The sequence below is a fragment of the Dissoconium aciculare genome (assembly GCF_010015565.1).
Source record: "Dissoconium aciculare CBS 342.82 unplaced genomic scaffold K489scaffold_9, whole genome shotgun sequence".
NCBI classification, from domain to species: Eukaryota; Fungi; Ascomycota; class Dothideomycetes; order Mycosphaerellales; family Dissoconiaceae; genus Dissoconium; species Dissoconium aciculare.
In genome coordinates this window covers 1,174,119-1,197,469 of record NW_022984959.1, presented here as the reverse complement: position 1 = coordinate 1,197,469, position 23,351 = coordinate 1,174,119, and the positions used below count along the sequence as shown (strand labels likewise).

Sequence of the window (23,351 nt, the reverse complement as noted above, 5' to 3'; positions counted from 1 at the left end):
CTGTCGTGGAGGAAGGGCACAGCCTCCAATCGGATGCTAAATCCAACACCATGCTTCGTGGCCGACTGTTCGCCTCCAGGCGGGCCACCCTACGTCAATAGGCGCAATGGTAACCTGGGGAAGCTCGTTTCCGCCTAATTGCCCCACCTGTTCTCCCTCGGCCCGCTCTACCCCATGCCCATGCCAGTCTCAAGCGCTTCGGCGGTCCTCTACCACCGGACATGTAGGCCAGAATCGGCCTGTCATTTGTGCGTCTATCACGATGATTAAGATGTCCTTCCTCTCTATATAATTGACTGTGGTGGCCGATCTGTATGAGACTCTAGATCCAGAAATCATGAGTGCTGGAAACTCCTCCGGCTGTGCACTAATCGCCCACGAACCCATACCGCCAAGGTATTCCGGTCATCACCAGTATACAGCCATTTCGCGATCTTGTCCTCCCAATTCTCGTTGCCAAAGACGTCGACTAACCCAGCATCGTCCAGATCGTTGTCCTGTATGCTCGCCTCACCCGGGACTCTCGGCAAACCGACCAATTGCGCATCCCAATCCATGCCAACTTCAAACCCTCCAATTTTATTTTCTAATCCACAAACCTGAGCTCCACCTCTGGTAGCCAAGTAAAGTGCCTCCGCAACCGAAAGTTTTGCCTTCTCCCCCTCAACCATGGCGACATGGCGACTGACGAAAATGGCCTCTCGCGCCTCCGCCAGAACACTCGGTGTGTATCCGCCGCTGACATCCGTGCCCAGCCCAACCGTCAGCCCTTCGTCTAGCAATGTGCGGACTTTCGCCGTTCCGCTCGTCAGTGCGGTATTGCTCGCAGGACAATGGCTGATTTTCGCGCCGCGGTCGCGGATGAGGGCGCGCTCCGAGGCATCGAGATAGATGGCATGTGCGAGGATGGTTCGGTTCGTCAGGAGTCCAACGGCATCGTAGACGTGTGTGTAGCTCGTGTGATCTGGGTACAATTCCTTGACTAAAGCGCATTCGGCAGGGTTCTCGGAGATGTGCGTTTGGATTGGAATGTTCATTTCACGATGCAGGCCCGCAAGGGCGCGCATGCTCTCGACTGAGCATGATGGAGCAAAGCGAGGTGTCAGGATCGGCGAGAGTAGCGAGAATGAAGGATCGATGGATTTGATGTGTGCGATACAGGCGCGCGAGAGGGCTAGTGTTGTGCTCTCGTCTTCGGGATCCCGGTAGTAGTCTGCTGTGGTGGCCGGGTGATCCATACACACGCGACCGATGAAGGCGCGCTGGCCTCTGGCGTGGCAGATATCCGCGAGTAGATTCGTAGCTGGGACGTGGGTCGTCGCGTAGTAGCATGCGGTGGTTGTGCCATGTGACAAAGTGCGGCTGACGACCCGAGGATATATTCGTCGGGCTACGGCGAGATCTGAAAACGACGACTCTAATGGGAACGTGTAGGTGTGAAGCCAATCGAGCAAAGTTGACTTGCCGAATATTCCGGCGTTGGGATATTGTGAAGCATGGATGTGCGTGTCTGCGTCGAATCGAGTTAGTATGTCTTTGCCATGTCATGCAATGATCATGCGGTGCGGGCTTTACCAATGAAGCCAGGGAAGAAGAAGCCTTCATCCTTTACACGTATCACCTCTGCCTGCTCCCAACCACCATCGGGTAGATGCTGAGGTCCTTCTCCGACATCTCGAAGAATGAATGCGATTTTCCCACTCTCGTCAACACCGATAGAACCATTCTCGCAGATGTCCAGGTCATTCAACGAGGCACAGTGGACGAACGCTCCTCGGTAGATGGTTTTGCCGCAGGCCATGCTTGCCGGCCTTGATTCTGCCCGCTTGAGTATGTACCGCGTTGATGACAGGCGCCCTTCTTGTGCGTAAGGCGAGCGACCGGGTTGTTCAAAATCACGTACTTTGTCAGCGATCCGTAGCCATCTGCTGTCGTCCTTTCAAGTTGGGTGATTCAACAAGGTTTAAATAACTCAAGAAGTGGCGGCCGTTATCCTACTTATCACAGGTATCGTCGGCATAAACCATCCCACAGCGGCTTATCGCCTGAGACTCCGCCACAAGAGGCCCAGGGTGGGGGACTACATGTGCAATGCGCGCCTGCGGAGCGTGTCATGCGCGCCGCAGATAGCCCCGATTTCACGCCCAAAAAAAGCGATTCTTAATTCATAGGGCGTGTCCATCGGTGGGAAATTGGTTCCTGGTTTTCGGAGGTTCAACCGGTTCAAGCCAAGTGCTGCAAGTGTGTGAAGTGAAGTGCCGTCACTCCCGGGCCCGGACGACCTTTACACGCCCTACAGAGAAAGCCAATGAGCTTCTAGAAGGGTTGCAGCATTCACACCATCATCGAACTACTTTTCTTGGAACGCAGGGTGCGAAGTGGATTCCTGTGGAAAAATAACAGGTTGCGCTTTATTCATAATGTCTTCATGCAATATATCCATCCATTCGTGCTCCCAAACGCCTGATTATCCGACACTTCACAAAGACTGCCCGACATGCATACATTCTAAGCACTCCATCACACTCCGAGTGTGAGCTTTTCCATGCTTCACTCGATGCATGGTAAACTGGCCGTCATCAGTGCACCATGACATGGATTTACTACTTCCTGAGATCGAACTTCCGTGCGTCAACTGTCGCAGACTGCAATGCCACAGGCGAAGTGGTCACTGCAGGCGTGCTTGCAGGGACGGCGGGCGCTGGCGTCGCTGGAGGGCTTGTAGCTGTGCCCTTCTTGTCCTCGTCCTCATCGTCGCAACCACCAAACCAGCCAGGATGTTTGCAGCTGGTGGTAGTGGTGGTCGTCGTCGTTACAATGACTCCGGAAGTGGTTCCTGGTGGAATTGGCAGGGTACTGGTGATAGTCGTAGCGATGGTCGTGGTGAGCGAGTCGGGGTCTTTGCAACCGAACCAACCCGGATCCTTGCATATGGTGGTAGTGTAGCGTGAAGTGATGGTCGTTACAGGCGCTGACGTTGTAGTCTCGTCCTGGCAGCCCCACCAACCGGGCGTCTTGCAAGTTTCGGTACGGGTTCTTGTGATTGTTGACGACACAGTCTTGCTATGCGATGATGTGCTTTGTGTAGTCGTAGTCTCGGTGCCGTTGCTCTCGAAGAACTTCCAATTGAAGCAATCCTGGCAGTCAACATCTGTCTCGCATTTGGGAACCGTATCATATTTTTCCAGAACATCATGAATGACGTTGGAGATTTTGTGCGTCCCGATGCCAACTCTCCAGCCTCTATCGCCTACGGTGTCGTAGACACATGTCTTTCCAGTGTGGCAAACACCCTGGAATGCATACCCGGCGATGGAGCAGAAAGATGTGGCTTCGTTGCACACTCCCATGAAGATGGGGTCCGCAGTGTGTCCGATGTGATAGATGCCGGTATCAGCACGAGCCTGATGCGAGCCAATTTGATATCCAGGAGGAGTGGGCAGTCCTAGACGAGATGCAGCCATGGCGTCCGGGAAAGCCTCAAACGTCAAAGTAGGTAAGCCATACGTCAATCCGAGAAGCGAGCTGACGACGCCACCAAGAGAGTGTCCCGACAGCCACACATCGGAGTTTGGGTACCGTTCAGTGACGTTGTGGTAGAGGTCTCGTACTGCGAAGTAATAATGACCCTTCTCTTGCAGTGACTTTACCAGGCATGTATTGTTGCAGGTAAATGCGGACGTGGAGCAGTCGCAGACTTGCTTCCAGAGAAACGTACCGCCTTGGGCACAACAGCATGAGCCAAAGAGATTGTCGTTCAACTTGTCGTTTCCAGTTGTATCTGTGCCGTCAAATATTGCGGGCGAGGTTCCCTTCAAGCCAATAATCACCGTCTCGTTATGTTCGTCGGCGAAAATATGCCCCCGGAGGCCGTCTTGAGCCCAGCCGAAGTCATCTGTGTAATTGAAGCCACCCTTGACATCCTTCCAGTCGCCCGTCCGAGCCTTGGTGACGTAGGCGTTCGAAGCGATTTTGGCGAAAGTGAGGATGGTCTCTTTATCGGTGACGTTCGGACCGGGAATCACGTCTGTTGTCCATGCGCTGGCCGGCAGAGGCATAGCTGTCCCGTGAATTTTGGCGTGATCAAACAATTTGTCCGTGGCTGACCGTCGCCGGTTGGCCAACCGCTGCATGTGAAACGACTCCATCTGGACGTGGAGGTCCTCTGGCGCCGACTCGTAAGTCTTGCCATAATCGGATGTCACCTCGAATTCGTCTTCAGGATGGATATCGAGATAGCGATGGAGCTTCGGAAGCCGAGCTGAGCCATGGTGATAGATGTGCCGTAAGCTCTACGGGAGTGTCAGTCAGCTTCGCCCTTCGTCTCGTTCAGCAGCAGAGAGCACGTACAAATGTCCGACTGCCTAGACTTTCTGGCACATGTCCAGCTTCAATACTGTCACCGATCCCTGGCGGTAGTATAAGGTATGGATTTGATTGCTGCTGTCTCTGTTCGGGAGTTCGGGCGGCGTAGGTGGCTGGACATGCGCCTGCTATAAGCAGCATGCACGTGAGGATGTTTCGCATGTTGAGGTGATTGTCGCGGCTATGAGAGGCTCTGGGCAGAGCTGTAGCGGCGAAGCATGTCATGAACACAGTGGATATATGGCGATATGTTGTGAATGGACTAAGGTGGTGAGGATTGTGTGGTGTGTTGGAGATGACAGAAGAGATACAGGCGGTAGAGGTGGAGGATCACGCGCGTGGGTGTGGCGGCGAGATGTGATGATCGTCGCCGATTCGATGTCAGGTGCTGGAACAGACCAGCAGCGATAGTCATCAGCCAGGCAGACATAACAGCTTCACAAAGCGTCAACAAGCCAGGGCTTGCATCACTGCCACCACCATCATCATCATCATCATCATCATCATCATCAAAGGCGGTCTGAGCTCGTTATCGCCCGCCCGTTCGCCTACTCTACTGTCCAGTGTCCACAATCCTCACAATCAGGCTGGCTGGGTCATGCGCGAGTCATGCCCGTTGTCTCTTGTATCACGCACCGCGCTTATCAGTGTGCGGATCGAGCACGTGCGGCGATCTTCCCCACTCATCTTCACCCTCATCGCCAGCAGGATCTAGATCAAGAATTCGATGCACTACCTTGAAGGAAAGGACGAGGTAGTAGTGCGAACCTCTGAGCCGAGAGCATCGCTCGTTCCTTCTAAGGACCTCATCAATCGTGTTAGCGCGCGTCTTGACGCCAGCATGTCGTGCGTTGTAAATTGATACCATCGTCGGGCGCGTAATCGCCGCGAGTACAGCGATGGAGGACTCGAGACGTGAGTGGAGGTTCAGTTCGACAAAACATATCAGATGCAATGCCTCGGGTCTGTGGACCACCTGTTTCCAGCGATCTGCTCATGCTGGATGCTGGATATATTCTCATAGCAAGATCAGTAATGCTCGACCCAGGCGGATCAGCTTACAACATGAATGAAACATGACCCAATATTTGCCGGGCTCCTGCAACAATTCACGGACTTCAACAAGAATCCTGAAACTCGAGGGCTTCCTGCTGCTACCACGAATATTGAGGACATCTCCCGAATGCTCCATCGGGCTGGACATTCCGAATTCATTGAGAGCGACAAAGGCGTGATGTGCATAAGAATCATGCATGTCTTGACACGCGAGATAGGCTCGCTGACGGGGGATTGTTCAAGGTTGTGGCAGTCCGTTAGCACGTCGCATTTCCTTCGTGTCTGTGAACTCTCGAAGATCATCAGGAGTACAAGGCTGCGTATTGCCCTCAGTAAGTGACAGGACCAGCCCACGGAGAGCTGGATACCTGGGTGTGTAATAATTAGACTCGGACAGGACACTCCGACGACTGACCCAATGCTCGTTGGCTCTGATAGCTAATATCAGACCGGCCTCATGCAGCCCGTATGATTTCCATCTTGTTTTTGTTTCTATATATGATAGGATAGTGCGATACGCTTCGTATTTCGAACCGCTCCAGGACTGTAGATGGCGAATTTCATTCGGTCTTATGGAGGTGCACAAAGTCGTGTATCGCTTAGGGTCGATCAAGCCCAGGGTCGCAACGGAGTTCCTGGGCCGTTTTCCACGATGACGACAAACGACAACGTCCGCCGGGCTGGGCACCTCCAACCGAGCTACTATTCATCATTTCCAAGGTTGTCAAGTGGCATAGTCCTATTCGAGTGTATCTGTTGCTGCTTCTGACCAGGACGCGCAATCACTGTCGACTGCTGCGTGTCTTTCTTCGCTCCATCCAACCACCCTTGTACGGTGTCATGCCACTCGAGAAACCATCGACCATGTGATTCTCCGTTATATTGCCTGCAAAGACTTTCGGCGCAGGTCGCCTTCACATTCGCTATATTGTTGCATTGCGCACTACGTGCAGCAGCCGCTCGCCGCTCCCACCGCCAATACGGACCTCGACCTTGTATTATCTCAGCAAGGTCATAAGAGTGGTCGTCGCTTTCTCCTACGATGGCGGGCCCCACAGACCGGCCCAAGGCCTTACATACTTCCCGATCATTCACTCGCATGGAGACAGCCGCACCTCTCGCGACTCGGAAACGAGCGAGTACCTTTCAAGAGGTGGGTATTGCTACGATTACCGAAACCGGGACCGCAGGCGGAAATGTCGCCGACGAGGCCAAACCAAAGACAGACGTTTTCGAAAATCGCGAGGGTGACGATGACGAAGACCAGCACGACTCCGAGGCTCAGGGTCATGGCCTTGGAAAGAGCGGCGTGAATAGCTTTGAAGAGCTTCCAATAGAGATTCGGAGTTTAGCGGAGCGATTCCTCGAAAGTTTGTCTGCCAAAGTCCATCCCACACCACTGAATGCGGATAACCTCTCTGAGTTATTCCAGGATTTCTACGAGCGTGCTGCATCGCACATATCGACACATATCGCAACACTGGCCTCGCGCATAGGACGTGGACCGTCAGCGCAGCAGTCCGCAGCAAAGGGCTTGTTCAAAGGACGATCGAGATCTGGCTCGGGCGCAACCAGAGGGTCTTCAGATGATCTAGTAGGAAGCGGAGGCGGGGAGATGCTCACTGCGACCGAAGTTGCAGACAGAAAGCGAGCGCGGAGGCTGCTGGAGATGCAGCGTTACGCGCTTGAGGAGGCAGTCGAGCGTGGTGTGTGCGAGAGGGTCTATGACAAGATATGGAAACATCGAAGCACGGACGACGAAGCTCGTGACGAGAAGCTTCGGTCGAGAACCGCCGCTCTGGCGCTCGTAGGAATTGGGTTGAAAGAGCTACGTATCGATCCTGACTCGTCAGCGACGGGAGCAGGCAGAACAGCGGAAGAGAAGGAAGACGAGATATACCAATCATTGTCCGTCGCGCGGGAAGCTTTGCAGAACATGAATGACGAGCGATACCCTCTTGGCAAGCTTCAACATCTGACAGCTGCCCACAAAGCAATCGTTGAGACGCTCTCGAAGGTCTTCCCATCCACATCTTCAGCGGATGAAATTCTCCCTACGCTCATCTACACATTGATCACTTCTCCGCCAGATGAGATGAATGTTGTGGGAAACCTCGGCTTCATACAGCGTTTCCGAGCGTCAAGCAAAGTTGACGGAGAAGCAGCCTATTGCATGGTCAACCTCGAAGCTGCCATCTCATTCCTCGAGACCGTAGATTTGTCATCTTTGCGTGCTGACGAGCTCCCCGAAGGACCACCAAAGTCAACGAGCAGACCCTCCACGCCATCTAGCGAGCTACCACCCCTCATGCAGCGACCTGCGACCGCTCGGACACTGACACCAGGTCTTACAACATTGACCGCCACGGCTACGGAACAGAGCAACAGCGACAAAAGTGCAGCAGAAGTTTTGCCTGCAGCCACAACATCCGACACTCCCTCTAATCCGCGGCGTATCTCCACTCTGATGCAAGCCCAGGCGGAAAGATTGGAAGCTGGCCGCGAGAACATCCTCTATGCGGCAGACAAGATCTACGACTCAATTAACGGCACGTTAGACAACAGCTTTCAATTCATCTTTGGCCGGTTCAAGGAGCAGGCTGCCGCAGGCGATCACCAGCTCCCGAAGACTCTGGAAGAAGCTCGGAAGCTGGTCAATTCGCCCTCGATTGGTGGGATCGCAGATGATGAAAACCCAGCTTTTGGCATCCTGGGAAAGCGCGAGTCTTCGAACGAACGACCTAGCGTAACACATCGGGATAGCAGCAGCAAGCTGGTCGATCTAGTTGGCGGCCGCCGCGCGACGCGTGAACATAGTGTGGACAGCGCTCGGTCCGGCGGCAGCGGCAAACGCGTAGCGTTCGCCTCTACCATCAACGCGACGGGTCCTGGCCCAGAATCTGGTGGCACCTTAACTCCACGGGAGCGCGCTGTAGCCTCACTGGCCTCTGATTCGACTCCAGCTCAAGAACAAAGTCTGCTCGGCTCGTCCCCCGCCAATCTCTTCGCGTCGATCAATCCCTTGAATCGGTTTGGAATGCCGACATTTCCACGCTTCGGGCGTCCTGGACCTACCAGTGCACCGCAAACCGCCTCGCCCACCGCCATGACCCCAACTGGAGAGCCTAGTGCGGCTACGTCTTCGCTGCATGGCAATGTTCGTAAGCCGAGCGAGGGTCGATCGACCCCAATAGAACGCAGTGCGACTCCCGCCAACAAGGGAGATATCACCAGTAACAACGAATCAAATAAGACCGATGCCGACCCGGAGGAAAGCAATGCACGCACGGCATTGGCCACGTTAGGACAGATTAAACCTCCTCGAAAACGCTTCCTAGAAGTGCCTAGCTCTGCCGATTTGACCCTCGGCGAAGTCGAGGATTTGCTCAATGAGTATCGGAGATTGGCTAAGGCCATTGGAGAGGCACTTGCTAGTTCGTCATGACGTCAAGCTCGATCTTGAACTTTGGAGTGATTAGGTGTGATTGTCTGCATGACACCGATTCTGATTTTGTCAAATGGTGTCTCTTTCATAGGAGTTTGTTGGTGACGATTCATGGGGGGAGTGAACGTTTACGCTTGGAGGGAATTACGTTGTTTTTTTAAGGAACGAAGGTTATCAGCTGGATGAAGTCGAGAATCCATCACGTCGAGATTCGTAGAATATCAGCTGATAATACTGAATGTCGCCTGTTACATGTTTTGCATTGGCCGCACGCATGGACCGTAAGGAGAATGGCATTGTTCCCATTGGCAGCGGCCATGGCACATCCAGCCTTGCAGGGCTGAGCCGATCGGCGTCGTAGGGCTTATCGTCACCAGCATCGCATCAGCGAGAAAACGGATGGGAAAATATTAATAACAGCTCTTTATACAATGAATCCCGTCCATTGATACAACCACGACCCCTTGGAAATGACATAGGAAGAAAGGGTCAAACCATTCAAGAAACGTAAATTAATCCAGTCCTCCGGCGTCAGCTTTTCGATAGAGTGTCCACATTCCCAGTCGCGCCACTTCATTGCATCTCACCATCTTCGTACGCGACACTCATTTCTTCATCTCAACTTGGAGCCTTCTTTCACATCTGATCATTTCCGGTATTACGACATTTCGCCCGAGTGGCTGTCCACAACGCCTCAATCGGCAATTCAAAACGAAAATCGCGAGACACATCGCTGCGACCATCTCCATCCGCTCGATCACTCAAAACATTAGGACTTTAATTGCGCTGGTCTCATAACAATTTTCTGCCCAATATGAGATTACGACATGCCTCCGCGCTCCTCCTCTGCCTTGCTCCATCACTCATTCTCGCCGATGAAGTTCTAAACGAAGCACACAGAAAGCAGGCCGAGAGGCGGGATACAGCGGCAGAACAAATCGGCCCGTCTATCGCAAATGATGTGCAAGCCATCGTTCCCGACGCTGCAGGTGCTGCAGTAATTCAGCCGGTTGATGCACGCGATGCCAAAGCTCAAGTCGACCCGCTGGCCAATCTGGAGAAGATTCCTGGCAAGATCGGAGAGGCCGGTGCGGCGGCTGTAAACGCGTTGCCGAAGACTTTTGAAGAGCTTGGAAATAATGCCAAGGATGTCGCAGGTAAATCAGTCGAAGAGCTCGGAAATAAGGCCAAGGACGTTTCGGGCAAGATTGTGAATGCTGTGAAGGAAGAGGTCAAGACGAATAAGATGTCACAGGAGCTGAAGGATATACCACCACCGCCACTAGTCGAGCAAAGTTCGCAAAACCAGATTGCGACAGGATACGGCTCCAAGAATGTGGAGGACGTGAAGCCAGCAGATAGTGCGAAGAAGGGTGCAGCAGCCAGCGACAGTGAATCAGACTCGCAACAGTCTGCGAACGCACCAGAGGTCCAGAACGCTGGTCGCAGAAACGGTGCTCCCGTTGCAGACTCGGTCGATCGCAGTAAATGGCTGGTGAAAACTATGCCTGATACTGAGGGCAAGACGAACCTCAATCCCCCAAAGTCAAAACCGAAGAGCAGCGGAGGTCAACAATCAAGCACCACCACAACGACCACCACCACGAAGACCTCTGATGACGATCATTCTAACGACGACCATGAGACCTGGCATGAGATCTTCCATTCCTTTGTTCTATCGTTCGCCATGATCATTTTCAGTGAAATCGGAGACAAAACATTCCTCGTTGCGGCCTTGATGGCGATGCGCCACACGCGCTTACTAGTCTTCTCGGCCGCTCTCAGTGCTTTGATTGCCATGACGGTACTCTCTGCAGTCCTCGGCCACGCTTTCCCGACATTACTGCCGAAGCGCCTCACCACCTTTGCAGCAGCCATTCTTTTCTTCGTTTTCGGCGCGAAGAGCCTTTACGAAGGTCTTAATATGCCGCGCGATGCTGGCATCGGCGAAGAAATGCGGGAAGTCGAGGCCGAATTGGAAGAGAAGGAGCTCGACATGCGGTCCCGAGGAAAAGGCGACGACGATTCCGATTCCGATTCCGATTCCGCCGGGAACGACCCTTACCTTCTTGAGTCTGGCCGCCGGTCCGCCAACTCGAACTTCGCACCGCGCATCAACCGACCAGGTCTCGGACGACACGCCATCAACGGCGGCCTTGGTGCTCGCAAGCGGAAAAGCCCTGCTTCAGCCGCTACCACGATCGCTGGCCTTACGAATCTTTTCAGCCTCATGCTTAGCCCGGCGTGGGTGCAGACTTTCATTATGACTTTCTTAGGTGAATGGGGCGATCGGTCGCAGATTGCTACGATCGCTATGGCTGCTGGACAGGACTATTGGTGGGTTTGCGCTGGAAGCATTGTCGGCCATGCATGTTGCACAGGTCTTGCTGTCATCGGAGGCCGCGCTTTGGCCGGCCGGGTCAGCATGCGGATGGGTAAGTTGGATTCCCTGGTCCCTCGGTCAACCATCATTTATACGCTTTTTCGGACACATGCTAAACCTCTTTCTTCCTCTAGTCACCATCGGCGGCGCTGTCGCATTCCTGGCCTTCGGCTTCATCTACCTGTACGAGTGCATTCACGAATAGTTCCTCTACTTCTTGCCCGAATCCTTTTCTCCGCCACAGGCAGGAACGCATGTCATACCATACCATCAGGGTTTCTCGGTGTATCGCCTTCACGAAACTATGTGAGAGAGAGACGGCGACGACATCTGGCAATGTATTGTTAATATCTTCTGTTTCTTTTTCCGACCATTGTCACCTTCACATCCCGCTTGGGGCTGTTACTCTCCGCATTTTTGTCTTACTGTAGTATCAAACTTCATTTGAGTATGTATACAAACATGTTGAAGTCAGACTCTATACGCACGCTGTATCAACATTGAGAATCGAAATGAATGACTACCTCTCAGGCTGGTACGTGAGAAATTCTTTTGCACATGTGCATGGAAAACAGTCTTGGTGGGGAGGTCTCGCACACATTGCGACGTGTTTCAGGCGATCCTCACATGGCCTTTCCAAGGTCGAGTCTCATGATGCAGGCATGTGGCACAGTCACGAATCGCTGTCATCGCTGCACTGACAATAGTTGCGCCTGCGTTGCGGAACTCGACAACAAGGAAGTGAAGAAGACCATGTAGCAATTGCAAGCAGAAACTCCGTATCCATGAAGCGTGTATATACGCTAAAACTAGTGAAGCTGCGAAGACTTACGCTCTCGTAGCGTGTCGGAGCCCACAGTGAACCCCTTTTGAAATGGCATGCTTAACTACTGGCGAATCAATCACTGGCGAATGTGCAGCTTGTAATACGAGTTGGGGTACTCTCCACTAATCTTCTCGAGGCTGATCTATGAAAGAGTCAGTATGCATGACCGCCACAATCTGAAGCACGGCAACTTGCCTTGAACTTCGCACGATCGACGTTGTCTTGTTGCCACGCGGTGTTTTCGTAGATTTTATCGGCCCAATCGATCGCCCGAAGTTGGTTCAGATCGCCATTGATGATGGGCGTTGCGTCGACGAGCTTGACCTCGACGGTGCTGCCAGCAGAAGCACCCATGGTCGCCCAGACGGAGAAGGGCACATTCTTCGAGGAGTCTGAACCAGCGGCTGCGACAAATGACAGCGCCGTGAAGAGACCAGATGTAGAGCCAGACTTGCTGATCTTGACATTCTGGATGTCGCCCTCGGTCTTGACCTCGGTTGTTCCCCAGATGCTGGACAGAGTGGAAGATCCGACGAAGGCGATGTAGTGGTCGGTGTCGTTCTTAATCTCGACGGTCATTGTGTAGGGAGTGGGCGACATAATGAAGAATTTTGGGTGTTTCTGTGAAATAAACGAGTTGTCTGAGTGGAGAAGGGTAGTCTGCCTTTGTGATGAACTTGTAATGCTGGTGAAGTGATTTGAACAGTGCGACAGACGTTTCCTTTCAAGACTTATATACATGAGGTTTATGAACTGCTCACAGCTGATTGCAAGAAGTCTGACATCCGAACACCTATCTGGTGAGCGAATTGGCCGAGACGCTTCCAGGCGCACGAACGCCTCGAATTAGTATGCCCTGACACGCACATACCTTACAACATCTTTGCCAATGAAGCTGAGCTTAAGCGAGTGACAGCTTTGCAGAATAAACTACGTCTGGATCTGCAATAGGATGTGCTCGAGCCGAAGGATTCATGCTTCAGAAGGATCGGGGAGGCACACCTCGGGTACGTCGGTGGGACTCGATCGCCTCCACTTGCACGCCTGGAATGTCGGGATTCGCGATGTGGCGCCCGAGTAGTCATCCTGCATTGCTGTAAAGATGAAGGACGCGTGATCCTTATGCAGGAGATGCTCTTGGTCATGTTGTTGCACTTTTCGCAGTAAAGATCGACGCGAAAGGGTGAGCTGGCGAAGCGTCTAGATCGGCTCTACCGGGGTGTAGGTTAAGCGAGGTGAATAAAAGCAATCTGTGCCTAGCTCAACCCTGGTCTGCATACCTGCTTCGTCGAGCCTGGAATATGAAAAGATGCTCTTCATTTGGCACGATCGACGAAAAGGATTGCGGTCAGAAATAAATGTCGGCGAGATTTCCCGCCCATCTGATACGATGATAGACACAGTAAGTCAAATTCAGCCATAATTTACCATCATGTCGTATCAGCTGAGGAATCGAGAATCCGCCCAGCCGGGACACTTCCCTTCAGCCGTTTAAGCTCACGGACATGGCCGGACGCCACCATCGCCTAATACTGCAGAGATCAAGAAGTTATTCATTACTACCATTTGGACAGCCGATCCCACGGCCAAGCTAACTGATCGTGGTAATAGTTGTCAAAGGCCACTCTGTCAACGAATTGTAATAGGTATACCAGCGTTATCATCAGGGCCATCGAACACGCCATCTCCACCATGACTGTTATTGGCCAGAAACGAGTCGACATGAGGATCCACTTCCCAGAGGGCGTCGAGTATTCGGTCTTGTCCGTAATGTGCCCGCCCAGCCAGGACTGGAAACGTGCCGCGCGTGATTTACTGCGGACCTTGCCTGCACCGAAGCCAAAGCAGGCTGTTGTGATGGAGCTCGAAATGACGTGAATCGTGGAGACAATGACTCCAATGATGGCTTTGACAGTTATTCACGTGAGTCTGCGGTTCATGATAGAATTATTAGATTGTCTTACCGAAGTACAAAAACTTCTGGAGCTCAGAGACGATGCGCTCAGAGGTCCACCGCGGGAGTGCCATGTTGATATTGATGAAGATTATATCTGGTCCTGGAAGTAGAGTTTGCAACGATAATCGATTCTCCTGGGCAGATGTTTAAAGCAAAAGTCACATACCGAAACACTTGATGACGTGGCTGTGGATCGGCCCCCAAAATGCACCGCCCCACTCCAACTCACGGCTTGGTGACGAGGCTCATCAATCCTAATCGTTTGTCACCGAGTAGGTTTGTGTTTAGGTATTCAACATCACCTCGCCTGCATGATTGAAAGATCGGTCATGTGTAGCAGTGAGATTTCGCAGGCTATTGAAGTATTGCAATACACAAATTGAGAGCCACTCGATGCTCCCCTGGACAAATGTCACCAACACACCCTTCTTGTCTAACTGTAGTGTACCTGGGCACATATTGTGTCATGAGGAGTGAGAGCACACATGATGCAATCTAATCACTGTCGAAACCTGAATGAAAGAGCCTCCCGCTCAATGCTAACTCTGAAATGAGTAAACAGTGACCGCGACTCCCGTAGCAATGACAAATGCAACTCCTGCTTGCAATCGCATGAAGTATCCGAGCATAGCAAGGCTAGTCAGAGTTGCAAATATACCACCAGCTGGTGTAAATCCACCGTATACCCATGACTGGAAGGAAGCTACTAAAGTGCCTGCTATGATTCCCTTAGGACCAAACCCAAGCAAGCCAAGAAGGAGTGTGGCGGCTGTGAAGGTGATCCACCATGCTAAAATGACCGAATATACCACTGAGATGTTTACTGTAAGCTCGCGACGCTCCATCTACTGACGAACTGGGCATACTTACACGGTTGCGATAGCCAGTCGGTAGTCTTGTTACTCCATGACCACTCGATGAGACTCATGAACAAGCTGCGCTCTGCGGCAAATTGGTGCAGAGCCTTGAATGCATTGTCCGCTTGCGTGAAGTTCAGACTGGCGACAAAAAAGTTGATTGGAGACATGATCTTCAAGCTTTCGGTAAGAACGACAGTTGAAGCGATGCTGAGTTATTGACAACTCTTCTGGTATTTTCTTGGTCGTTCCTGCCTTTTTGAACAATTCGGCTCCGGAAAATTGCGTGATTCTACGGTTGTGCAAATGTAGTTGATTGCGTGACCACAGGTGCAGACACGTGTGAGAGTCTCTGTATGGCAAAGCCCCTGTCGTGGCACAGTATGGGGGCGTAGCAATTACTAAAAATAGCGCCTGCAGAGAGAATTTGTGTATCATGCAAGTGATATTCGCGCCCACCCGCTTGGGCAGATTCAAAACGCGAGAATATGAGAATTCTAGGTGCGGCCTTATTGTGTCTTTTCGACACAGGAAGACGCCCCTCGCATGGTTGACAATGTGCGATGCACAATCGTCCGAGTGACTGGAAGTGCAGGAGGCACCTACATGCCTAGTGCCTGCTTTTGCTGACACGTCTAGCGACATTGGTGACAAACTCCCCCAGGGCAACAACTGTCTATGCTGGAGACTTCTTGAGTTAGGCATTTGGTCGTAGACGAGCTTGACGGCAGGCGCCATCTTGTTCGTAACAGGGCCAGCTTAGGCGAGTTGGTCGATCGACGAATCTTAAAGTATCATCCTTGCTTTAGCGGAGCCAACATACTGGGTGACGATTCTCAGGGGAAATCAGCCTCGAGAGCCATTCCATCAGCGAACACATGAACGAGAGTCTCTGCCAATTATCATTAGTCCTCCATAGGAATCATCACATCCGGGAATTCAGATATGGTGGAGTTTAGGGACCACGGGCCGCGAACCGTTGATGGGTTTATTCTCCGTAGCGTCGGAAAATTCACACAGCTGTAATCCTGCAGTACACAGCATGTCAGGACTGGCATCCGCTTCTTGAGCAGCGGACATCGTGTCTTCATTGCGTATTTCACTGCGAGCCACGGCTCTTCATGATTGTTGATTATGTCGTGTTGATTGAGTGGAAGTTGTGTGTTGACATGAGGGCGCCGACGTACAGTATATAGTTGGCTTGGCAGGGCTGGCTGAACGTCTTGTACACGTGCGATCATCCTTCGATCCACTTCATGAACGTCGCGAGGTATTAATCACATGAAAATCAATCTCGAGAATATGCTGAGATGGAAGCAGGCGGTATGACTCCGAGAGGGAATCAAACCGATGACGCGTTCCAGCATTACGCAGCTCACTATTGACTTCATTCGACATGTGTGGTCGACGTCGCGCTTATTCTGTTGAAGATAAGCACGCCTCTCACTGATGACAGTCGTTTTCCTCCGGGGAACACCAGACACCCGATTCCGAAGCTTTGCCGATGTCCTGTCCCATCTGCCGGCTCCCGATCGCCGATTCATCTCGTCGCCCCGTCGCGAGCACAGAAAATCGTCAATGCCCGTTCTGCTCGACAACATTCTCCCGCGCAGACGGGGCAAAGCGGCATGCGAAACGGTGTGCCCAGAGAGGAAATCGTGCTCTTGATCCTGGCAAGCGCGGCCGCAAACCGATCTCATGCGACCGTTGTTCTCGACTGAAGCTGCACTGCAATGCCGGGGCCCATGTTCCGTGCGCCAGTTGTGTCTCCCGTCAGCTTGAGTGCAAGTTTAGCCGATATTGTATAGATGCCGCCCATCGCCAACCTGTGAGCGAAGATAGCCAACAACGCTCAACGCGTGTGCCTTTAGCTTTCCTTCTCAATGCGACCGACGAGCAGCAGGACTTCATCACCGAGAGAGCTGTAGCCATCGAACCGGAAGCTGCGCTTCTCGGAGTCTTGGCCGTTGACCCACCTTCCGGACCTGAAGGTCAAGCTTTTGATCTTGACGATCTACTTGCTGGCATCGACTCGACAATTACATTTCCTCCTGACGACCAATTAGACTTGGCCACCTTACAGCCTTATGTTATAGGCGATCTACACGAGGCTGATCTCCTAGGATCTTTTGTTTGGTCCGCGTCGCAGCCCGACCCGCTCCGGGCTCGTATCGACCTATTAGAAACGGAACTACAACTTTTCGTACACCCTGACGAGCGCTTTCGAGACGCATCATATGTCAGCGCTTTCCGGCGACTCTTCACAGTCACCAATGTACGAAGATTCTCGGCTACCTTCTGCCGCAAACGCCATTATCGATTTGTGATACTTCACTGGCCTACGCTCATTGTCCAGAATGTACCGCTCCCGCTCTTGCTCGTCATTGCCCTCACAGGAGCAAGCTACACTTACGCTCACGACTGCGCGTCGGAAGACATCCAAAATGCACGGAGCTTTTACCGCATAGCAGACGCTTACATTTTCAGCTACTTAAATACTGCACTCGATCGTTGGCCCTTCAGCATTGTAGTTCCAGAGGCTATTCAGATATGCCAAGCTGCCCTGCTCATGTATGGTCTGGATACCCTTCAATTGAGCGACGAAGCTATGCAGTGCATTGCGACAACGCGAAGATTACCTTTGCTGGTCACCGCTTTGAGACAATTTCATTTCCTGGGCTGTCGACATCAAGACGGTGAGGATTGGCAAGCATTTCTGCGGCGCGAGCAGATCATTCGCCTCGTCGCATGGATGTTCTGTGTGGACTGTCTAGCTACGCTCTTGTACAACAATAGCCCATTGTGCTCGATGTCTGAGATGACCGGAGACCTTCCATGTGAGACCTCGATTTGGGACGCTGCGCCTCCTTCAGATCTTGCGTCCATTTCTCCGATTCGTGAAACATCGTCTGCATGCCTTCGAGATATCATCGCAAATCTCATCAACGAGAAGGCAGAGCCAAAAGTCGCCCTTGACAAGATACCTCTCTTCCATCTCCACGTGGCAATGTTCGATAAGTGATGCCAATATTTTCAGACAAGAGGTCGAGCCGACCGAAGCCTGTCACTGATAAATTACACGCTGCAGGTTTGCAACAAATCATCTTCAACATGCACGTCTCTATGGCATTGCCAGACCAATCAGGTAAATTGCTGCGGGCATTCGGAGTCTGGCGTGATCTATGGGCAAGAGCTTTTGACAGAATCCCGCATGATCAACGAGCTTGGCTGGGCATCTCGGTCGTCATGCCCGCATTCGAGAAGCTGACGAGGAAGATGATCGAAAGCATTGGGTCGCCCGAAGCGGCTTCTTCGCGATATCTGCAGCGCATTCCGTCGTACAGTGCGAGGAGTCTTCACGAGTTTATCCTTCATTTCGTCCTTAACGACCGGTGACATGTCGGACCGTGCAATGGTGAGATTCAGTGCTCCAACTGTCGGGGCATCGTGGTGTCGCACGATACCAAACAGAGAGGTCCTTAGGGTCGGGGCAGCTCTTTGGCTAGGGTATCACCGTCGAAGAGACGGCGTTGCGCAACAAAATCAGAGGCATATTATTTCGTCGTGTCCTGGTCATGATAGGTTCTGCTAAATGGCTGTCGTGCGCATGGAAGCGGCTGTCCGTTCTTGCATGCAGTAAGACCAAATATGCCTTTTCTGCGTGCCGTGTCCGAGGACGAAATGTTACTGTCACTATCCGTGTAGATGATTAGACACCCGTCGGCTGAAGCGTACAAGTGACGCTTATGTCATGGCAGAGTGGCCAAGCATGACGGAAGGTCTTTCATGCTCACTGTTTCACCCAACAAAGAACATACCTTGACTGCCACTAATTTGACGCATAATTAGACGCATTATGGCTGAAGAAATTGTGCACAAGTTGAAGCAAAACATTGCCGCCGTCATCGGCGATGCTTTGCAGCCTCTGGATCGTCAATTATTCGATCAGGCAGAGTTGATCATCCCAGAGACCATCTCGGATGAAGAGCGCAAGGCACTCATAATATCACTCACGACACTACTACCGACAATTCAGCAAGATCCTGCACCGGCTACCCGCCTCCTCGAAAAGCTATTGGCAACGCACAGCTACAGAGAAATATCAGCGCTGCTTGGTAGCGCTTCTTTAGTCGATGGACTTGCTGTTGGCGAGCACATGATTGCTTTCAATGGACTGATCCTGGCCATCTTGGAGAAAGCTACAACGAACTATGCTGACGCCGCCAGCGTTGCAACACCACTCGAAACCTTGTTGGCTCTCATCCGATTGTGGCTGTCCACGAGTGACACCGGAATCGCAAGTCGCGCATCATACATCCTCGTGGACCTCTTGAGAGTCGATCTTCCCACCTCACAAGGCGGTGGGTCACTTGAAGGCGCAGGTGGACAAGGTCTCGTATGGAAACGAATATTCGGAGATCGCAATGTTTACGCGACGCTGTTTGAGGCTTGCTCACTCGGCAAGTCATCGACGCTCAATCTGAGCAAGAGCCAGACCACACTCGCGCAAGCTCGTTTGATGGAATGGCTCCCTCGCGTAGCGAAACTGGACTGGAATCACATTTCACAGAGTCATCATCCTGACGTAGAGTCCACCTTCGCCGACGGCGGCTCTCTTCTTGAATTTGCCGCACTCCGCATGGTAGACACCAAAGATGACATCCTCATGTACAGGTGTCTGATTGACTTCTATTCCGAATTACTGCTATCCACGAGATCCAATCACCACGATGCGAGCTCAGCGGTGGACTCGCCAGGGCTGCTGTTCCTTATCTCACATGGTCTGCACATGAAGACAGCGGCCATGTATCTTCAATTGCCAGGCACAGGTCCTGTGGACCCAGTGGAGACAATGTTCCTCTACGGCCCTGCCGCAAGATATCTCGCGACATATGCCTCACAGTATCCTGCACATTTCCTGGCGAGTCAGATGCCTGCGCAGGTCCTACAGCGTCTACGCACTTCCTTGGACCTCTCGCCCGCTCGCTGGGCACATTCGGAAACTCCATTGAACGACCTCCATCTCCTTGCAAGTCTTCCCCGAAGAGCACTCATCAACGACTCCATTGGCGCGAATTGGAGTCAGAATCCACTCTCCTTCCTCCCACCAAAGCCGACAAATCCAGACGTTCTCAATACCCTTGCCACGATATTTCATGGTCCAGAAGACGAAGTTGTCTTCAGCTTGGCTTCTCCAACATCACATCTAGTCCCTCAAAGCACTTCGGAAAAGAGAGAGGAAGCGATCAACGCCCGAGCTCTCTACTACCACTATCTCGCTCACAACCCGAACTTCCACGCCGACCTCGTTTCTCACGCTGAAGTTCTAGCACTCAAAGACCTCGCCCTCGCAGCGATACACACCATTAGCTCCATAATAACAGCAACCTGGCCCACTCAACAGGAAAAGCACGATTCAACTCCAGACCTCCCTACCATCACCACACCAAGCCGTACTTCTCCCTCAACAGCGCTCGCGACTCCACCGACCGGCCACGAAGCCATCCTCGCCCCGCCTGCCTTGGAGCATATCCTCCCATATCTCCTCAAGCCCGCCAAGACATTCGCAAACCTTGTCGGCGGCGGACGTGGAGATGTCGAAAGCGCCGCATGGCAGGTTGCGGCTGCCAAGTTCGGCGCTGTTGAAGCTCTGGCAGGACGGCTACGGATGGAAGTAACGAAGAGGCCTGGGGTCGGTTTCGAGGAGATCCTAGCTACGGTGGAGAAGAGGATACGGGACGGAGTCATGACCGTGGAAGGAGAGGTTGGTGGTAGAGTGGCGGTGATGGAGTTATGATTGTGATGAACATTTGTACATGTCGGTATGACAGAACAGCACGAGTCGAAATCGCTGGAAGTAAGATTGTTTGGCTGTCTCGAATGGTTCAGCGATTCTCATATTGTAGAAATTCGCTGCACGGGTTCGGATCTAGTCTACAGTATAGTCTACCCAACGTACGGTGGGCGATACAGGCCATGCCTCCCATCATCCCCCACCCGTTCTGACCTCATGTTCTAGTTAGCCCCAATTTTTAGTGAAAAGAGGGGAACAAATTCCAATGTTCCCAGGCCCTTATCAACAAGTTTCCAAGGTTGTCTCGCAGAATCGGGCCGGCGCTGTTCTTCACCACGGCATTTCTGACCCGCATGCATGCCGCAGGGACTTTGGGGGTGTAGCAAGGGTCTTGTTAGTAATGTAGGATTCCAATCGGTTCGGAATCTGTAACTTCAATATGCGACATTGAGCGGGACTCACTCTATCTATCCAACTTTGCCGCTTTCTCAACATCGTTTCTCGGATTCCGATCAGAAAGTCTCTCTCATGGAAGTCTCGCAAATCACATACTTATCGACGGCCCAATTACTCCTACTGCCATTTAGGCATTTTTCAACAGCATCGTCCGAGACGCTTGCCGAAATCGGAAAGTTTCCACGTGAGGTTGCACGTGGTTGATACAAAGACGAACAACGGAGCAAGACCAGATGGCGACATCGTTGACAGCAAACATGGCGGATGGTCTTCGAGCGAGCGTGAAGAAAAGGCGCCTTTCCAGTTCCATAGATGATATGGAGCAAGCCATCGCTCAGCCAGGCTCAATCAAAATCAACGTCGCGGGCGCATACATTATCCATCACGATGACGATAGCTCTCCTGAACGATCACCACCTCGTCCGGGGTTCGCCGGGGAAGAACACACTTTCCAACATCACAAGCGTGATATCCGATTACCGAACCACACAGCCGTTGTCAGCCACGTCGCTGCGGACATTGGCGGCTCACTTGCAAAAGTTGTATACTTTACGCGTGAGAAAGAACGCGCTGAGTCTGGCGGTAGGCTCAACTTTCTTTCATTCGAGACTGACAGAATTGACGAATGTATCGCATACCTGCATTCACTACAATCGAAATATCAGGAAGCCCAGAATGGGATTTCACCGACGTCATCGCAGCAGAAATTGAGTATCATGGCCACTGGTGGGGGCGCATATAAATTCTACGATCGCATCCGAGAAAGACTGGGCGTCGAAGTCCAGCGTGAGGATGAGATGGAATGTCTCATCAAGGGCCTGGATTTCTTCATCACGCAAATTCCCAATGAGGTCTTCACTTATGATGACGACGCCGACCCGGAAACCGCAGTCGAATACCAAGAACCAATCGACCAGCCAGACCACGTTTATCCTTACCTTCTTGTGAATATTGGGAGTGGTGTCAGCATGATCAAGGTCAGCGGAAGGTCACAATACGAACGAATCGGCGGCACAAGTCTCGGCGGCGGAACACTATGGGGTCTACTGTCGCTTCTCACGGGTGCGCGAACTTTCGATGATATGCTGGCCATGGCTGATCGAGGCGACAACACGAACGTCGATCTTCTTGTCGGCGACATCTATGGTGAAGGGATGGGTTACGAGAAGATTGGACTGAGTGAAAAGACCATTGCGAGCAGTTTTGGGAAGGTCTTGAAAAGGAAACGCGAAGCTGAACGGAGAGCGGAAGATGGTAGTGGATGGGGCGGTGGAGAGGAGGAAGGTGGAATTTCTCCCCCGATCGTGCCGGTAGGAACCACGACGGCAGCAGCCAATGCTTCCAGAACGACTCCGAGTCAACCGGTGCAAAGCCGGAGTAAAACAGACGGGAGAATGTTCAAGCCGGAAGACATCTCAAGGAGTCTTCTCTACGCTGTGAGGTGAGTTTCAGGGCGCCAGAGACAGGGACTTGTTCTTAACTAACGATCCCACAGTAACAACATCGGCCAAATCGCCTACCTCCAATCCGAAAAGCACAACCTTCAGAGAATATACTTCGGCGGATCGTTTATCCGCGGTCATCGCCAAACGATCCATACTCTCTCTTTTGCGATCAAATTTTGGAGTAAAGGAGCCAAACAGGCGTTCTTCCTCAGACATGAAGGCTATCTGGGAGCTGTTGGCGCATTCGTGAAAAGGCGGCCCAAGGACTTTGCAGGAATGAGAGACGAGAGCGGTAAAATGGAGGATGCGGCGACGTGAAACTCTTCCGCTCTTCAGACTTTTTACCTGAGTACAATTTCCTCTGGGACATTCGAAGAGACTTCGTTCGGACGCCGCGGAGCAATGAATTACAGTACCTAGATACCCGTCAAAGCGCAGTGGACGACCGCTGCGCCACGGCTTGCCTCGCTGTGGTTCTTACAGGACTCACAATTGATGCACACGATTGCCGTGAGGTCGGACGACCAAGCGATCGATGGACTTGGCTGATTAGTTGTCAAGGCCATCAGCGCCACGGCGTCCGTAGGACCATGGGAGAAATTTGGAGAAGATATAAGACTTCGACAGAGCATGTCGCCACGCGAGTGCGTATTCTCGTCGAAACGACTGCAGACATTTATTACGATAATTGTTTCATGGAGCAATAATCGAGATATTGGGATGACCTGGTCGCTGTGGGCCGGCCAAATTTTGTGAATGGCATAACT

The 23,351-nt window shown here is 52.3% G+C and overlaps 10 protein-coding genes across 10 annotated transcripts; 5 read left to right on the top strand and 5 right to left on the bottom strand.

Moving 5' to 3' along the window:
* Positions 1-335: 335 nt before the first annotated feature.
* K489DRAFT_322353 (guanine deaminase) lies at positions 336-1,801 on the bottom strand (the record flags this gene model as incomplete). The annotated part of the gene is made up of 2 exons (XM_033601619.1): positions 336-1,510; positions 1,576-1,801. 2 exons carry the CDS (start codon positions 1,799-1,801, stop codon positions 336-338), a joined length of 1,401 nt encoding a protein of 466 aa, XP_033458366.1.
* Positions 1,802-3,179: 1,378 nt separating this feature from the next.
* Positions 3,180-4,527, bottom strand: K489DRAFT_322710 (alpha/beta-hydrolase; the record flags this gene model as incomplete). The annotated part of the gene is made up of 2 exons (XM_033601641.1): positions 3,180-4,292; positions 4,351-4,527. Coding segments are annotated over 2 exons (1,290 nt in total), but the record flags the coding sequence as incomplete, so codon positions are not given.
* Positions 4,528-6,090: 1,563 nt separating this feature from the next.
* Positions 6,091-9,309, top strand: K489DRAFT_382375 (uncharacterized protein). The gene has a single exon (XM_033605355.1). The coding sequence runs from the start codon at positions 6,464-6,466 to the stop codon at positions 8,864-8,866; it is 2,403 nt and encodes an 800-aa protein (XP_033458364.1). The 5' UTR covers positions 6,091-6,463; the 3' UTR covers positions 8,867-9,309.
* An 89-nt stretch (positions 9,310-9,398) lies between these two features.
* On the top strand, positions 9,399-11,770 carry K489DRAFT_403086 (UPF0016-domain-containing protein). Its single transcript, XM_033607073.1, has 2 exons — positions 9,399-11,301; positions 11,384-11,770. The coding sequence occupies exons 1-2, from the start codon at positions 9,681-9,683 to the stop codon at positions 11,452-11,454; spliced, it is 1,692 nt and encodes a 563-aa protein (XP_033458363.1). The 5' UTR covers positions 9,399-9,680; the 3' UTR covers positions 11,455-11,770.
* A 303-nt stretch (positions 11,771-12,073) lies between these two features.
* On the bottom strand, positions 12,074-13,427 carry K489DRAFT_271900 (uncharacterized protein). Its single transcript, XM_033600129.1, has 3 exons — positions 12,952-13,427; positions 12,271-12,805; positions 12,074-12,212 (listed from the first exon to the last, which is right to left on the bottom strand). The coding sequence occupies exons 1-3, from the start codon at positions 13,218-13,220 to the stop codon at positions 12,198-12,200; spliced, it is 819 nt and encodes a 272-aa protein (XP_033458362.1). The 5' UTR covers positions 13,221-13,427; the 3' UTR covers positions 12,074-12,197.
* A 207-nt stretch (positions 13,428-13,634) lies between these two features.
* Positions 13,635-14,103, bottom strand: K489DRAFT_411696 (uncharacterized protein; the record flags this gene model as incomplete). Its single annotated transcript, XM_033607836.1, has 2 exons — positions 13,635-13,981; positions 14,040-14,103. 2 exons carry the CDS (start codon positions 14,101-14,103, stop codon positions 13,635-13,637), a joined length of 411 nt encoding a protein of 136 aa, XP_033458361.1.
* A 468-nt stretch (positions 14,104-14,571) lies between these two features.
* K489DRAFT_411695 (uncharacterized protein) lies at positions 14,572-15,059 on the bottom strand (the record flags this gene model as incomplete). The annotated part of the gene is made up of 2 exons (XM_033607835.1): positions 14,572-14,843; positions 14,903-15,059. 2 exons carry the CDS (start codon positions 15,057-15,059, stop codon positions 14,572-14,574), a joined length of 429 nt encoding a protein of 142 aa, XP_033458360.1.
* A 1,334-nt stretch (positions 15,060-16,393) lies between these two features.
* On the top strand, positions 16,394-18,613 carry K489DRAFT_427282 (uncharacterized protein; the record flags this gene model as incomplete). The annotated part of the gene is made up of 2 exons (XM_033608294.1): positions 16,394-17,890; positions 17,950-18,613. The coding sequence occupies 2 exons, from the start codon at positions 16,394-16,396 to the stop codon at positions 18,283-18,285; spliced, it is 1,833 nt and encodes a 610-aa protein (XP_033458359.1). The 3' UTR covers positions 18,286-18,613.
* A 132-nt stretch (positions 18,614-18,745) lies between these two features.
* K489DRAFT_322876 (uncharacterized protein) lies at positions 18,746-20,686 on the top strand (the record flags this gene model as incomplete). Its single annotated transcript, XM_033601654.1, has 1 exon — positions 18,746-20,686. One exon carries the CDS (start codon positions 18,746-18,748, stop codon positions 20,684-20,686), a length of 1,941 nt encoding a protein of 646 aa, XP_033458358.1.
* Positions 20,687-21,396: 710 nt separating this feature from the next.
* K489DRAFT_322562 (fumble-domain-containing protein) lies at positions 21,397-22,902 on the top strand (the record flags this gene model as incomplete). The annotated part of the gene is made up of 2 exons (XM_033601637.1): positions 21,397-22,580; positions 22,635-22,902. 2 exons carry the CDS (start codon positions 21,397-21,399, stop codon positions 22,900-22,902), a joined length of 1,452 nt encoding a protein of 483 aa, XP_033458357.1.
* Positions 22,903-23,351: the final 449 nt, after the last annotated feature.